This window comes from Microtus pennsylvanicus, chromosome 14 (assembly GCF_037038515.1).
Source record: "Microtus pennsylvanicus isolate mMicPen1 chromosome 14, mMicPen1.hap1, whole genome shotgun sequence".
NCBI classification, from domain to species: Eukaryota; Metazoa; Chordata; class Mammalia; order Rodentia; family Cricetidae; genus Microtus; species Microtus pennsylvanicus.
In genome coordinates, this window is record NC_134592.1 from 43,362,589 (window position 1) to 43,377,278 (window position 14,690).

Genomic DNA, 14,690 nt, shown 5'->3' on the forward strand with positions numbered 1-14,690 from the left:
GTGAGGAGAAACTGAAAATGGGCCTCTTGGCTGGGTAATGAATCGTTTGCTGTGAAGAGACAGGAGTCAGCTGTTCCGAAAAGGACGCAGGTCTCACATGCTCAGGGGTACAGAGCTATCCCAGGTTCCAGGCTCTTATGAACATGAGTGGTCTAACCTTGGACCAATCCTGGTGGCTATGTCAGCCTCTGCAGAGGGTGGTTGCAGTGTTCCCACACGTGAAGAGCTACCCTCGTGTCAAGGCATGCAGCAGAATGAGGCAATGTTAGACCCAGCAGTTACCCACACGGTAGAGCTGTACCACACCCAGGGCACCGCGAGTCCCCTTGTTTCAGACGGAAGCACAGAGATGCTGTGTGCGCTAAGCAAAAAGCTGGGACCCCAGGGAAGAAAAGTCATAAGACCGTGGGTTTTGTACTTCACCATAGTCAAAAGGAGAAGAAAGGAAGACTTGATGAGTGCTTGCTACCACCTGAGGTCACTTTGAGAAATTTGGCTTAAACCAAATTTGACCTTCACAAAACTGAAATTCAAGAGTCAATATATAACCAGCCCAACTGATGTGTGCCCTCCTCCGCTGTTCTTTACACATCTGTGAGTGAGGATCCGTCTATGAAGTCTGCTTGTGACTTTTTAAATAGCCATTCCATAGTTGAGGGAATAAATAGTAGACAGGACGAACAAAGCCTTCACAGAGTTCACAATCTAGTGGCAGGAACAAATAATAAACAAATGAGCAGGTAGGTAGATAGGGATAGATGCCAGAGAGAGCCTTCGAGGGACTGCAGAAATGACCAGCGGGGGAGAGCTTGCTTCTCTTGCAAAGGACAGAAGTTTGCTTCCCATCCACAGTCACCTGAAACTCCAGTTCCAGAGAACACACACATGCACACTCACACATACAGACACACACACATAAATAAAGGTAAAAACATATCTTTTAAAAAGATGTGTTTATGTAAAACCAAAGAAAACAAAACAAAAACAAGAAGCCCTGTCCTTGGGAACCAGAGAACCAGGAGCATCCTGTGTAGGTTTGGGGCCTGTTGTTTTAATGCAGTAGGAAACACTCCCTGTATGATGGCAGCTGAGCAAAGACCTAAAGGGTAACAGGAGGGCAGTATGGGAACCTGGGGATACGTTTTCTAAGCCATGGTTGTAGCAAGTTCAAAGGCCTCAAAGATGAAGTAGTTCCAATTTGTTTAGTCTGCGCAAAACAGACAGGCTGTAGGAGCGGGCAAGAGTGTAGGGAAGACTGGACATGCTTAAACATCAAGATGCCATTGCGGACGGGAGAGTGCAGATGCTGTGTGGATACAGACACTGTGCAATGCATGTGGGATTGCTGAAGGAAACAGTACGAGAACCAAAGGGCAGAGGAGAGCTGCGATGTGTCTCCAAGCAGTCCCACTCTGAGGAGGAAGAGTGACGAGGGCTGCAGCCTGCACCCTGCTTTTAATACACTCTCCTTACGGTTCACACCAAGCCTGCGTTTCAATTACTGGCTGATTAAATCAAGGCATGAATATTCATACGGCTGCAGCGACATTCACGGACAGGAATATTTAGTGCTTCACTGTTCATAATAACGAACTGCTTTTAGAGGTGGAGTATCTGTGTAAAGACACGTAAAAGGGCTGATAAAGATTGCCTACGTACCGCCGTGGAAATGGGTCTACGACCAAGGATCCAAGACCCTGGGATGTGAAGTCTGCATTTTTGCATATAATTAATTAAGTATGCTGATTTATTTTGGGTCTATGAATAGCATGCCTCAAGTGAGTTTATACCATATTGCCAAACAACAGAAACTAACTTTTATAATTATGGACTGTTATTGCTAAACAAACAGTTGGTTTAGATCACTGTAATGATCCATACTTACCATGAAAAGGCATGCAAGACATATTTTTAAGATATTTTATTTATTGATTGGTGTTGTATGAAGAGTGTGTACATGCCATGACATATGTGTGAAGGTCAGAAGACAGCTGTAGGAGTTGGTCCTTTCCTTTGAACATGTAGGATCTGGGGCTTGAACTCAGGTCATCAGGTTTGGCAGTGAATACTTGTACAGCCATCTTGCCAGTCCCATTAAATATATATATATATATATATATATATATATATATTTGATTAAATAAATTGAATAAATATATATATTTTATTAAAAGAAGGTTTTCAGTGTAGGTATGCAGTTATTCCATTTTTATTAAAAAATTCTAGATTGTAAATTCTATGAAAGAAGTTTTTATTGTATTATCCTGAGTGCTAGTAATATTCCATATACGTGGTTGTTATATAACAGATATCTATTGGGTATTGAAACTGACTAAAGCCATACAACTATACACAAACAAGCAAACAAACAAAAAACACGATTAGTGGTTCCTGTCTGGGTAAGTTTACAAATTGTTGTATGTATTTGTTCCTATTTACTTGTATCCTCCAGCTTTTAAAATCAAAATCTCATGTAACAAAGTGTTACTTTCATTTAGTATTTATTCACGGGATGTAAGCTTCAGGGATGGACGTTTAGAAGATCGCACCCTCAGGCGCTGCTGCAGTTCACCATTGCCTGCCAAGGTTCAGACAGAGCCTATGGTACACTTGGCTATGCTGAGAACTCAGAGAAAGCGGTGCTGAGGACTCAGAGAGAGGGGCACATGGCGCTAAGGACTGAAAGAGAGGTACACGGTGTTGTGGACTGAGAGAGAGGGGTACAGGGCGCTGAGGACTGAGAGAGAGGGATACACTTGGCCCTGAGAGAGAGGGGTACATTCATCCCTTCAACTTTCATGAAGTAGAATGGTAGCTTTCACAGGGGATGGTAAGTCTGAGATTAAACAAACTAAAGTTGGTAACAATTCAAAGCTTTTAAATCCCAAGTGCTTCCCAGGGTGCGGCTGGACCCTAGAGAATGCTGGGAGATGATGACCTACCGTCATTCGGTAATTTGGCATGTGCTGTCAATCTTGATATTTGGATGCTGTTTGAAAACTGGACAGTAGTCGTGATTCCTCAGCACGAGTGTGATTTGCACATGAGTTAATACTTATACATTTTCTATTGAAAACAATGCCTTTAATGAAAGACCAGGCCAAATGTGGACTCGCTGGTCTGTCTAAGCAGGAATAAGGCAGAGCTGCATTTCCACTGAGGCCAAAGGTTTTAGATATAAATATAGATATAGAGATAGAGAGATAGATATAGATATATAGATAGAGATATAGAGATAGAGATATATAGATATAGAGATAGAAATATATAGATATAGATATATAGATAGAGATAGAAATATATAGATATAGATATATAGATAGAGATAGAGATGAGAGAGATAGAGATAGAAATATATAGATATAGATATATAGATAGAGATACACACATGTTTATATACATACATACATATACATATGTGTACACACACACACACACACACACACACACACACACACACACACAGAGTTATATTCCAGAGCAGGGATTCTCAACCTCAACCCTTTCACAGAGGTCGCCTAAAACCATCGGAAAACACAGATATTTACATGACAATTTGTAACAGTAGCAAGATTACTGTTATGAAGAAGCAATAAAAATAGTTTTATGGTTGGGGATCACCACAGCATGAGGAGCTGTGGTAAAGGGTCAAGGCATTAGGAACGCTGTGAACCACTGGTCTAGAGACACCCACCTTTAGCAGGCCCTGGGGCCAGCTTTTCTTAATATTCAGACTTACGTCTGAGAAGATGTTTGCCTTCTATAACGCTAGCCACCCTGAGGGCTATAAATGCAGTTCTGTAAATAGGGGTTATTCTAATATGGAATTATAAATATAATGATCGATACCATTTGACTACAGACTCACCTGAAAATAAAAAGTGATTCCAAATATTCGGAACCCATCTTGTGCGGCTGCGGCGGGTTGCTGTTTTTGTAAGGCTGTAGCAGAACCCCTGCTCGCATATGCGCCTCCTCGACAGGCTTTCAAATGCTTCCCTCCCCCTTGAAACTGAATGAATTGCTGCGACTATTTGCCTAGATGAGCCTTCAAACAAAGTCCTTAGGGTTCCAAGTGATTCTTCCTCTGGGGACATTTGCGGGAGAGTGCGAGGACACTACTATAAGCTGGTGACACATGGAGAAGCTGCAGCAGAAGTGTCACTGGACTGACAGCTAGCCGAGTGTCAGCACCAGATGAGTAAGCTCTCAGGTGGTTCCAGACCGGGACTGCAAGCCACCACAGCTAATGGCAACTGTGACAGAAATGAGCCACTCCTCCCAGACCTTGCCTACAGTGAAGCCTTGCTGGCAAAGCAAATACTGCTGTTAGTTGAGGCTACTTAGCCTTGGGGGTGCTCGTTATATAGCAGAAGAGAAGGGGAGTCCCCAAATGCTGTGCTCAGTCCTCATAGTCACTGAGCAATGAGAACAATTAGCTTCTCTTGGCATAAGCAAACAGGCCTTAGAGGTACGCAAGCGAGCATGACAGATGAAGCACCTCTCTTCACCGAGCTTATAGGGTACAATGATTGCCGTGGTCTAATGGGGTCACTACGGACCTTCATTGTCTGCATAAGCATGAGGGACCATGCTTTTCCTAGACATCGTCTGCACCTTCTCCAGCAGGAATAAATCAGCTCATCCGTTTTCCTGGATCCACAAGCGGTGTATGTGGAGGAGACAATAATCGATCATGTTCTTGCTTTAAAATTTTTGGACCGAGTCTGCTTTCTAAAGTTTGTTGGGATATAATGGGCAAATGGAAACTGTACATGTTCAAGACGTGCAGAGCGGAGTTTGGATGAGCATATACATTGAGATAATTACTACAGTCAACAGTAAATGTACTTAACAATAGTTATGTGTGCATATGTGTTTGTGTGTGTGTGTGTGTGTGTGTGTGTGTGTGTATGTGTGCAACACTTAAAGTCTACCCCCCTTGGCAAACTTCAAATCCAGATGGTCCCTAGTTTACAAAAGCTCAACTGAGAAGTTTTTAACTATGCAGTGGTGTGGAAGTGGTATGCATTCCATAGCAAGAGTGTTTTTAGTTTAGATATTTTAGGGTGCTGGTAATACAAGTTTTGATATTTTCTGATGATGCCTGGAAATAATAGCCTAAGTCAGCTACATGACTATGAGTCTGAAGAAATAATAGTCACCAGGGTACTGGGCCACTATAGTTTTTAAGGACATAGACAAACTATATCAACTAACTACACAAGGTTTTCTATGCTGTATATAAAACATTTGTGTTATATAATTTTGTTCAACTATATATATTAACACATATATGCACATATATGTATATATATATATATACACACACACACATGGAATTATATTGAAATGACTTACAGGCTGTAGTCCAACAATGGCTAGCTGTGAATGGAAAGTCCAAGAATTCAGAAGTTGCTTGGTCTCACAGGGCTGGGTGTCTCCACTGGTCTTCTATATGTGCTAGAGTCCCGAAGAAGTAGGTTCCAGTGCCAGTGAAGGGATGGATGTGCTGACAAGGTGACGAGGGCAACCAGGTGAAGGATGAACACACTCTTCTTTCTTCCATTGTCCTTATACAGGCTTCCAGCAGAAGGGGTGGCCCAGATCAAGGCAGGTGCCTTCCCGCCTCAAGATCCAGATTAAAGGCATGTGTTATCCACCTCAAGATCCAGATCAAGGGCTTTTTGTCTTCTTGTCTCAAGATCTGGATCACAAATGTGTCCTCCATTTCTGAACTGCAGTTCATTCAAGATATTGTCAAGTTGACAACCAAGAATATATTGGTTGTTTATAAGTATATGTTGTATTTAAGGTGTATTGCAAGCATTTTCAACTTGCATTGGGTTTCTTGGGATGTAATCTCAGTGTAGGATAGGGAGCATCAGGATACAGTACAGTATTGATGACCACAGCCACCGCACTGGACATTAAGATAGCCAGAGCTCATCCCTCCTAAAACCCCACGCCTCTGAGCTACATCTCCCCCTTCCCCCAATATCCCCCAACACCTTCCAATCACCATTCTGTTCTCTACTTCTCTAAGATCAACTTGCTTGGATTCCACATGTGAGTTCCATCATGAAGCATGTACAGCCTTAGAACCGAATTCCCATTCCCAGCGTGGGTGTATGACCCTACTTTCCCATCACATTTGCAACATTTGGCTTTTTCATTTTGACTGTTTGAACAAGCACAAGCCAACACCCTGGTTTTGGTTTGCATTTTCCCAGTGATGAGTGATGTTGAGCCCGTTTGTCACATCTTCTTTAAAGAAATACCTACTTAGAAACTTAGCTTGAAATCAGGTTGTCGCTTTGTTCTCTAGTGTCCTTATATACTCCTTTTGAATATATGGTTTACAAGGAGCCTTTTCTAGTTCACAGGTTTCTTTTCACTCTATTTATTATTTGCTGTGTAGAAACTTAAATTGGATGTAACCCTACTTACGTACGTTTTCTAAAGAACCATTGCAAAGATCAATGTCAAGAAATTTTTCCCAGAAGCTGTCTTCCAGTCATTTTACAGCGTCCGGTATTACATTCAAGTCAGGTTGTAAAGTTATTTTGAACTGATTTTTAGATGTGGTATGCCAAGGCTCAACTTAATTCTCCTAAATTTATCCAGGTGGATTTTCAGTTCGCCAGCACCAAAGAGACTGTTTCCCATATTATATGCTTAGTATCCTTTGGAAAATCTGTTCAGTGAAAGCAAGTAGATTTAATTCTGAGCCTTCTGCTGTCTGTGAGCTGCTTACCTGCATCCTTCCCTGTACCCTGCTTCATTGCTGTTTTGATCGGCAGAGGACTGATATATTTTAAAAACAATAAACATCCGGGTTACTCTTGTTCAAGATTGCATCTGTTATTCAGGGTCTTCTGTGGTTCTATATGAATTTATTTCTGTATTTTAGAAACATTTGGTGAAAACTGACTCCTTGTGTAATGGTATAATTCACCTGTGAGGTCTCCTGACCTGAGTGGGTTGCTCATCCACTATCATGTTTTTATTGCTAGGTTTCTGTTTCTTCTTGATTCTGTTTTTGGCAAATCGTTAATTCCTATGAATTTGTTAATTTCTTTTGAGCTATCCGATAGGGTGCTCTGTAAATACCCATCACCTCCCTTATCTGAGGCGTCCATTGCAACGTCTCCTCTTGAGTTTCTAGGTTTGTCTCTTTCCTTCCTTCTGCTCACGCGCAGTTAGCTTCTTCTCCTTTCTGTAGGTTTTCGGGTTTTAAACTTAGATTGCTTCTTGTGGATGAAGTCTATCCTGGAGAAAGATTCGTGTGCATGGGCAAGGATGTGAATTTTCTCATGGGTCTGAAAGTCTTGCCCATGTCTCTTGGGCCACGTAATTTTTAATGTTCTGTTCTGTTTCCTTATTCTCTGTCTGAAAGTCCTGTTCACTCGAGAGTGTGGGGACCGAAGAGTTCTGCAGTTATTTCATGGCTACCCACTTCTCTCTTTATATGTGCCAACTCAATTTATAGTTACAGGATTTGTTGCGAGGTCATATATATTTATGATTCTTATAAATTGTTGTTGAATTTGTCTTTTAAATCATTGAGTAGTAACTTGCTTTATCTCTTGCTATTGTTTTTGACTGAAAGCTTATTTTGACCAGGGTATATGTACACTTGATTTCTTTGAGTTTTCATTTACGCGGAATATTATTCTCTATTGGTTCATGTCCTTAAATCTAAAGTACGTCTCTAATGGAGAATATATAGTTAGGGCAATCAGGCTATATCATTTGATTGTAGGATTATTTCATTAACGTTTGTAGTTGTGTTGACAGCTTAGGACCCGTGCTTGCTTTTTGTTGCTTTCTTGCTGTTTTCTAGCTATGTTATTCCTTTCTTGTCTACCTTTTTCTGTTTTTTTGAGGATTTTTTTCTGTGGTATCTCCTGTGTATTTTGCCCTGTGGTTATGGTGAATTCCGCATCAGGCCCTTTATTACAGCCACCTGTTGGAAGCTGATAACAGCTTCACTCACTCTACCATGTACTCTGTCAGCCAGACACACTTTACAGAGCTGATGTCAGAGTTTATTCTCTTCTTTATTCGCTTGACTGCTGTGGTGATAGTTCTTCTAACAACTTTTTTTCAGATTTGCACACAAGTGTTGATGGTGGTTTACATGTCACCAGACAGTGGTGACATATTCTTTCTTTTTTACCATTAGCAGTGAACTCTCTGCTTTTGTGTCATTATTTGGCACCTTTTCCCATCAACTTGAAGAATCCCCTTTGGCGCTTTGTGGAGATAATATGGTTCCGTTTTTGTTTGCCTGGAGACATAATATCTCCTCATCCTAAAGGGCAGTTTTGCTGTTGGTCTGTAGTCAGGTGGCACGCCGTGGAACTCTTGGCAGAGGTGGGGGATGGGAACACAATACCCGGCAGTCAGAGATTCCTCCAGGCCCATGTGGAGCAGGAAAGAAGCTGCGGAATAGGGAAGGGTTAGAGTTTGCTGTTGGGTCTATGGTGTGGTTCAAGTTGATGAGGCCCTTCACCTGGAAAATGGACAGGTTTGGATAATCCCACAATCTCCCAGATGGCAAGCCTGCCCCTAGGTGGCATCAGAGAGAAAGACTGCAACCAGATCCCAGTTGGTTTGGGGATAGGTAGCCTGGTTTAAGGTTATCGACTCTGTTACAAGGAGAAAGAAGAGGTAGGATCCCTTTGGTGTCCCTTGATAGACGGGGCTGGCAGCAGAGCAGTGGCTAGGCAGGGACAGAGCACACAGAAACAGGTTTGCTGTTCCGTGGCTGAGGCCACGGTGAGCAGGGTCCAGGAGGATGGAGGCCTGCATTCTCAGTGGTTTTTCTGGGCTGTGGAAGGTCCTTCTGTATATGTGTTGCTTTTATTGGTTGGTGAATGAAGCTGTTTTGGACAATGACTTAGCAGAGTAAGGCCAGGTGGGAAATCTGAACAGAGATATAGAGAAAGAGTAGGTGAAGTTGAGAAGATGCCAAGTAGCTGCCAAAGGAGAAAGACAACAAAACCTTACCAGTAAGCCACAGATTAATAGAAATGGGTTAATTTAAAATATAAGAGCTGGCTAAGGATATGCCTGACCCATTGACCAAACAGTGTTGTAATTAATATAGTCTCTGTGATTATTTGGGTCTGGGTAACCAGAAATGAAAGTGTAGTCTTCATTTACAGGTTCTGGTTTGTCCTAGAGTTTTGGCGTCGTCTGTCTAGTTCCTAAAGCTCACGAAGGAAGACTCTTCTCTGTGGACAACTGCCAAACGGTTCTTGTCTACAGAGAACATGGGGTGGCAGGTGTAAGCCCCTCGAGCCACACAAGTGGTCCGGTCCCTCTCCCACTGTCTCTAACTGCCAAATTTCACCCAGAGAATACTAACGGCCCTAACTGCTGGCCCCTGGCCCCACTCTACAGAGTAAAAAGCCCCCAATCTCTGGACATGAAATCCCACCAATCTCTACCCTAAAAAGTTCTACCCCCTTCCCAAGAAACTATAGATAAGCCCTGTACCCTACTCAGTTTTCTGCAGTTTCTTGCCAGAGCAGAGGCAACCACCCTCCTGTTTTTTTCCCTCCCAATAAATCTCTTGTGTGAGGTTTATTGTGTGGTATGACTTCGTGATATTACTTGGCTCCCGGCTGCCAGGAAGCCGTGTGAGTTGTAATGCTTACAGCAGGGGACACAGGGCTTCTTATTTTGCAGATTTCCTGGTATCATTCCAAGACTGAGTCTTAAATTGTGGGTTTTCTTTCTTGTTTTACTTGGTCCTTTAAAAGTGTCTTTTGCAAACTTTTTCATAAGTCATAAATGCTTACTAAAATAAAGCTAGCAACACATTCAAAAAGTAAAATTAACTAAAATGCCAGCATATAGAGATAAGCCTTGTTAAACACTTTAGCAAACAGCTTCCAAGAGTTCTCTACACCTCTATATATACAACCTTTTTAAAGAAAAAAAAATGGTACAATCATACTGTGCTGTATTTACTCTCTTCATGGAGAGCTTCTTTAAGCAGGACTGGAAATGAGATACAATATTTTATTACATTTATTTCTTATGTGTGTGCACATGTGCACACAGGTACACTTGTACACATGTACAAGCTGTTACGTGCAGGTGGAAGTCAGAAGATAATTTGTGGGAATTGATTCTCTCCTTTCACTATGGGGATTCCAAGGATTGAACTCAGGTCATCAGACTTGGTGGCAAGCACGTTTAACCACCTAGCTATCCTACCAGCCATAATACTTCCATATGTTGTGATTTTGTTTAGGTAGAATGCATAGAGTAGTGGTTCTCAACCTGAGGGCTAAGACCCATTTGGGGGTTGTGTGTCAAATATCCTGCATATCAGATGTTTATATAATACATGACAGCAGCAAATTACAGTCATGACATAACAACAGAATAATTTTGTGGTTGGGGGTTGCCACCACACGAGGAACTGTATTGAAGGATGCAGCATTAGGAAGGTTGAGGACCACTGCTTTAGAGTATGGCTGAGGGAACGCTAGACTAAACTTTGCGTGCATATTCGTAAAGAAGCATGCGTGCAGGTGAATACCCATGCGGACACATTGCATGTGGTGACCAGATGTCAAGTGCAGATGTTGTTCCTCGACACTGCTCCACTTTGTTGTTGTTTTAAACACAAATGACATTTTATTTATATGCTTTTCCATGAACCATTTTTTGATAATTTCATACATGAACATGTTAGGTTTTTTATATATATAATTTTCATAATCCCTCTCCCTCCTCCAACTCCTTCCATGCCATCTTGCTACATCCCCTTCTTCTAGATTCACGTCTTCATTCATACATACATACATGCACACACACACAGAGTTCAGTTAGTGTTGTTCATGTGTACACAGGTTTAGGGTTTAGAGATGACCACTTAGGTTTGGGCAACCTAACAGGGGGCTCATCTCTCAAGAAAACTGACTGTCCCTCTTCAGCAGTCTTCAACTACCTGTATCTCCCCACCGAGGGGCGGGGCCTCTTGAAGCTTTCTTCTCTTCCATGTAGACATATAGACTGGTGAGTCTTTTGCAGGTTCTGTTTGGGCAACCATATTGTTGAGAGTTCGTGGGTCCAACTTCCCTGTCACATTCAGAAGACACTATCTCCCAGCCCTCTGGCTTTGCCTGTCTCCCCAGTACTAGCGTTATAAGTGGACACCACCATGCTTGATGTTTTCTTTTAGCTCAGCTCCTGTTTCATGTACAGCAAGCCCTTCACTGAGTGAGCTATCTCAGTCCCAGTACTAAGCTTGTATAATTCCTCCCATCTCAACTCATTTCCCCGGTACTGCAAGTGAAATGGTGGGTGTTTAAAATCCAGTAGTAACACCAGCCTAGCTTTGCAAAACACACTGAACCTAGAGAGGACAACTTTCAGATTTTTCCTGAGCTTTCTTTCTACCTTAGAAAGATAATACTATTCAATTCAGCTAACTATTGTGTATCTGTATTGTTTTAGGTATCGTCAGCTTTTTAAGATGACGTACTTTCTCGTACATTTATAATGATCTCAGATGTGAAGGGTTAATGCACGCTGGCTGTGACTTTGGAACCTCAGCTGTGAATGCAGAGCTGCTCCATTGAAATCGCCAATGGCAGCCTCTGTATCCTGGCTTCAGCTGATTGTGGCAATCTGGGTTTCATTACTAAAGAAAGATAAGATGACAGGTTGAGCTGCCTCCCACTATCTGGGAAAGACAGAAGCCTTAAGTATTTGGAAAATGTGAACACAAAAATATTTAGGGATTCGAGGAGTGTAGGTTATTTGCCATGTGGGAGAGAAAGGGCGGAAGATTATCACCCAAGCAATTCTGATGTTGGTTTTATCTGTCTGTATTGGGCCTTCCGTGATGGACAGAGTCTGCTGCCATTTCCATGAGACTCGGAGGCTGCCCCTATCTCTGGCATCTCTCATTTATTTTGTGATTCATGATTAGCTACTAAGAGTGGAATCTAGGTGTCAACATGTTTTTTAGCAGCTGCTGTCCAGATCTGCCAGTGAAAGTCCTGCTGTGGCCACACTGAGATCAAAAGCAGGAAAGGTAATGCAAAGAAAGGGAATTTTCAATGAAGAAATGTCCCCAAACAGAATTTCTAGGCTATTGTTACCTCTGAACTTCACCTTTTTGTAGTTAATGCTCCTCCCAGCCCTGGTCTTGCACAGGCTAGACCAGCTCTCCACCCCAGAGCTACAGACCCTCGCCCCTGTCCTTCCTCTTTTTGAGACCGGTCATTGTTATGTGGCTAGGCTGGCCTTGAACTTGCTAAGTGATCTAGTCTGTCCAAACTACTTTATCCTTCTCATAACCACATTCTGTGTTTTTCATTTGCCTTTTCTTGATGATTTGTTATATATTTGTTCATATATCATGTGTATATCTTTTTTGAGTAAAGTCTGTTATTATCCTTTTCCCTTTAAAAATTAATTTATTTATTCAGGGTATTTTCTAACTAATGAACCATGTGTGGTTCTTATATCTTTTTACTATTAGGCCCTTATTAGATTTTTGAGTGGCAGATCCTTTCCCTCATTCCATAGGTTGTCTTTTTATCCTGTGGCTTCTTTCCTTGGGCACACAAAATCTTTTTAATCTGATGCAACTTCATTTGTCTAGTTTTGCCTTGGTTGTCTGACCTTTCAGGCTGTGTGTATGTGTGTGCATGCAAGGAGCATGACTGTATGGTGTGTGTGTCAGTGGGGAGGGGGTAGCATGTGAGTTCCATTGTGCAATGTGGAGATCAGAGGACAACCATTAACCGCGTTGGAGACAGGTCTTTCTTCTGTTGTTTACTGCTACATAGACCAGGCTCGCCGACGTGCGAGCTCATGGAGATTCTCTGGTCTCTAGGAGTATAGAAGTCTACTGCGCCCAGACTTACATGGTAGAAATCCAGACTCGGATCTTCAGGTTGGGACCACAAGCGTTTTCCATACTGAGCCATCTCCCCAGCCCAGCTTCTGGGCTTTTGATAACTGCCCAGATCAATGCCATGTAATTTATTACCCTATGTTTTCCTCTAGTAGCTTCACCACTCAGAGTTTTATAGTTAGGCCTTGACTTGATTTTGAGTTGGTTTTTTCTATGATATGATATATAGACCTTCTTTGTGGGGGTATCTAGCTTTATTTTTTTAAATACTATTTTTCAGAGAGATTGTCCTTTCTCTGTTGTGTGTCTAGGTGCTTTTTTTTTATAGTTTAATGTATTTTAATAGCAAACTTACAGGAACAGCACAGAAGACAGACAACATTAAAAACATGTACTTGCATGTAGGACAACTCAGTTAGAAAAGTATAGTGAATGATGGAATCTACTGTATGATAAAAATGCTACAAACACCATTTAGTTGCCGTCAATAAGAAATTTACTTATTTAAATTTACTTATTTAAATTTAAATTTACTTATTTTAAAAAAATCCAAATGCTGGCATTGTCCAGAAAATTTTAACAGGTTTTTATAAATTTTTATAAATTTTATAAATTTTTATAAAGTTGAACTGTTGAAATGTGTTCACTGAAACATTTTGCTTGCATTAATGCTTTACATCTTGCATTTATATTAAAAATTCACACACAAATGAAAATGGAAAAACTGCCAATACCTGATTTCTGTCCCCTATTTTTCCACTCGCAATCATATACTTAGGTACCTTTTGACCCCATGGAAAAAATATCTAACATTCAGAACTACTGATAACAGGAAGAAGAGGAAAAAAAATTTTTTGAGAATGAAATGTTTCCCCCCTCATAGTGGACTCTTAAGCACGTTCTCCGCGTATGCGGCGTGCTAGCTGGATATCTTTTGGCATAATTGTTACACGTTTGGCATGGATAGCACACAGGTTGGTATCTTCAAAAAGGCCAACCAGATAGGCCTCGCTTGCCTCCTGCAAAGCACCAATAGCCGCACTCTGGAAGCGCAGATCTGTTTTGAAGTCCTGAGCAATTTCTCGCACCAGACGCTGGAAGGGGAGTTTGCGGATCAGAAGTTCAGTGGATTTCTGATAGCGTCTGATTTCACGGAGTGCCACAGTACCAGGCCTGTAACGATGAGGTTTCTTCACCCCTCCAGTAGAGGGCGCACTCTTGCGAGCGGCTTTTGTAGCCAGTTGTTTCCTGGGTGCTTTACCACCGGTGGATTTACGGGCAGTCTGCTTAGTACGAGCCATGGTATGGGCACCTCCTTACTTACCTACCCCCTTCTCCTTCGGCTGGAGCTCGGCAAGCGAGAGGCGGCGCTGGCGTTAGAGAGCGGCGGCGGCAGGGCGACGGCTGCGAACACAATTAGGTGCTTTTGTAAAAAAAAAAAATAATTGACCACAAACACATGGGCTTATTTCTGTCCCATTTCTCTCCACGTGTGCTCTTACGCCAGCTCCTGGTGCTGTGAAATCAGGTCGAGGATACCTCTGTCTTTGTTCTCTCAGGCTGAGGCTGCTTTTGTGGTGCTGTATAAATTTAATTCATTTCTCTCCTGTTTCAGAGATAATTGTCACCCAAGTTTTGATAAGAATTGCATAGAATACATAGATCTATTTGGCTAATGTGGCATTTTAACAGTTTTAACTCTCCCAGCAAAGGGACAAGGGCACTTTTCGAATGCGTGTGTCCTCTTCCTTATTCTTCACCAGCGTGTTTCAGTGTTCAAGGTCCAGATCTTTTACCT

The 14,690-nt window shown here is 41.9% G+C and overlaps 1 protein-coding gene across 1 annotated transcript; it reads right to left on the reverse strand.

The window, feature by feature from the left end:
- Positions 1–13,529: 13,529 nt before the first annotated feature.
- On the reverse strand, positions 13,530–14,304 carry LOC142835026 (histone H3.3A). The gene has a single exon (XM_075948123.1). It carries the CDS (start codon positions 14,191–14,193, stop codon positions 13,783–13,785), a length of 411 nt encoding a protein of 136 aa, XP_075804238.1. The 5' UTR covers positions 14,194–14,304; the 3' UTR covers positions 13,530–13,782.
- Positions 14,305–14,690: the final 386 nt, after the last annotated feature.

Excerpts from the sequence above, each read along its gene's own strand:
- LOC142835026 (XM_075948123.1), bottom strand. The coding sequence starts at position 14,193 with ATGGCTCGTACTAAGCAGACTGCCCGTAAATCCACCGGTGGTAAAGCA.